The 2,456-nt window shown below is 35.9% G+C and overlaps 1 protein-coding gene across 1 annotated transcript in view; it reads left to right on the forward strand.

Moving 5' to 3' along the window:
- Positions 1–253: 253 nt before the first annotated feature.
- LOC111089556 overlaps positions 254–2,456 on the forward strand; it is a 17,569-nt gene continuing 15,366 nt past the window's right edge. Inside the window, exon 1 of the mRNA XM_022402309.1 lies at positions 254–439. Coding sequence (XP_022258017.1) covers positions 254–439 — 186 coding nt within the window. The remainder of the gene's footprint in view (positions 440–2,456) is intronic.

Here is a 2,456-nt window from a genome sequence, read left to right on the forward strand (position 1 = left end):
GGGATAACATCAAGATTAGAAAAAAAAACATAACCGAAGTTGAATATATTCTGTAAGAGGGGGGAAAGATGCGATATGAAGTCAGGTTTCAGGACATCAGTTAAAGTTGAGAGAGGTGAGAAAGTGGCCGGTCTTTGGTCAATCTCGAAGAAATTAAGGGATTGCAGTACTCTAACTCGTTTGAAAATTACTGGAGAGAGCGGCCACCTACTTAAGTTCAGCTGTTATGGAAACTGCAAGACCGCCTATAATTATGAATCGTTTTAATCTGATATACGGGAAACAGGTGAAAGGTCAGGAAGAAAGGGATCGGTTCGGCGTGGGTTTGAGAAATGAATGTGAAAAACAGAAGTTCTACGAAAAGAGAAGACTGGGTAGAGAGGAAGAGGCCGAGAGATGTGAGAGAGAACGAGTAAACCGAGAGAGTCAAAGGAAGAAAGTAATATGCTGCCAGTAAGAAAAAACGTATTTCTAAGTCTGTGTGTTCTTGATCACCAGTAATAAACATGCGAGAATAGCATGATCATAATAGTAACGATATTGATAATCTAATTAAAGTAACCGATTGTTTGTTTGTTTGTTTTGAATTTCGCGCAAAGCTACATGAGGGCTATCAGCGCTAGCCGTCCCTAATTTAGCAGTGTAAGACTAGAGGGAAGGCAGCTAGTCATCACCACCCACCGCTAACTCTTGGGCTACTCTTTTACCAACGAATAGTGGGATTGACCGTTACATTATAACGCCCCCACGGCTGAAAGGGCGAGCATGTTTGGTGTGACGGGTGTTCGAACCCGCGACCCTCAGATTGCAAGCGAGTGTCCTAACCACTTGGCCATGCCGAGCCTAAAGTAACCAAATTATATGTAACAAAAATAATTACTAAACATACCAAGAGCTGTGTCTGACAGAACTACTCTGAATATATAATTGTGCTAATTTTAGGAATTTTGCAAATACGAAAGCTTGATATCAATAGAATATATGACTTTGATAATGTTTAGATACCTTGTTAATATAAAATATTAATGTCTACAGAATATAGGATTTGGCTAATGTTTAGATACTTTGATCTTAACAGAATAAATTATTTGGCTAGTGTTTAGAAACCTTGATGTCAACAGAATATACGATTTAGCTAATATTTAGAAACCTTGTTAATACGAAATCTTGATGTCAACAAAATATGATTTAGCTAATATTTATAAACCTTGTTAATACGAAACCTTGATGTGAACAGAATGTATGATTTAGCTAATATTTAGCAACCTTGTTAACACGAAACCTTGATGTGAACAGAATGTAGGATTTTACTAATGTTTTGCCTGAGCCAAAAGTGTTTGTTAAAGATCTTATATCAACATTTGAAACAGTGAATGCGTTAGAGGGTTAGATTAAGAAGTTATAAGCAAAATGCTCGCGCTGTTTACTTGAAACTTCGCATTATTTTTCACACGGTTAGATACACATAAAATTATGAGTATTATTTATTGGCACCTAGGTAGTTTTAAGTTGTGTGTTACTTATTATTTCAACATAAAAAGGAGAAAGAATAAAGTTTAATTTATATTTATGACATTAAAAACACATGACTAATGAAGACAAGTGCGTTTCGTTTTTGGAAACTGTGTAGGACAACTTACCTTTCTCGAACATTCGAAATATAAATAGATAAAGAACAACAGTGTTATTTTGCCAATACCTTTACAATTTTAGGGCGTCATAAAACCTAACAATAAAATTATAGTGTCGCCCGACTTTTTATAAAACAATACTTCTATATTGTTAATTGTAACATTCAAATTGCAAAACGGGCTCATTTGATTATTTTTTATCGTTGTTTTAAGAATCGTTAAAAGTATTTTTACAAACACTCTTATTCTTGTATGAGACTTGTAAACTGCTGGTAGGACTCCTAGCGGTGGAGACAAATCAGCATATTTTATCACAGATGAACACCAAAACCTTGATGTATTGAACACTACAATGATTTGTTTCAACAAACAGATGCCCTTGCCATAGGATCACCACTCTCGCCAGTTTCAGAAAACTAATTCATGAAGCTTTTGAACCAAGAGTCCCCTTCTCTAGCGACAAGAAAACCATATTTTACAGACACGGTGTTGACGATATATTGGTTATCTGGCACCATTATCATGAACAACTTACTAGACTTCTTACAACACGTTAACTCCACACACAACATAATTCACTTCACTGCCGTTCCTTGATGTTTTCATCAGCACACAGAATGACAAACCCACTACAACCATACATAGGAAAACAACTCATGCTGATATAGAAACTTACATTTCCATTCTCACCATCCACTTTCTGTTAAAAACAGTATTTTTAAGTGCTTGAATGACAGAGTTGTAAACATCTGCAACAGAAACTCCATCAAAACCTAACACCAACACTTTGAGACTAATAATGGCTGGAGACGGCTTGAATGGGTA

The sequence above is a fragment of the Limulus polyphemus genome, unplaced genomic scaffold, assembly GCF_000517525.1.
Source record: "Limulus polyphemus unplaced genomic scaffold, Limulus_polyphemus-2.1.2 Scaffold6611, whole genome shotgun sequence".
Lineage (NCBI taxonomy): Eukaryota > Metazoa > Arthropoda > Merostomata > Xiphosura > Limulidae > Limulus > Limulus polyphemus.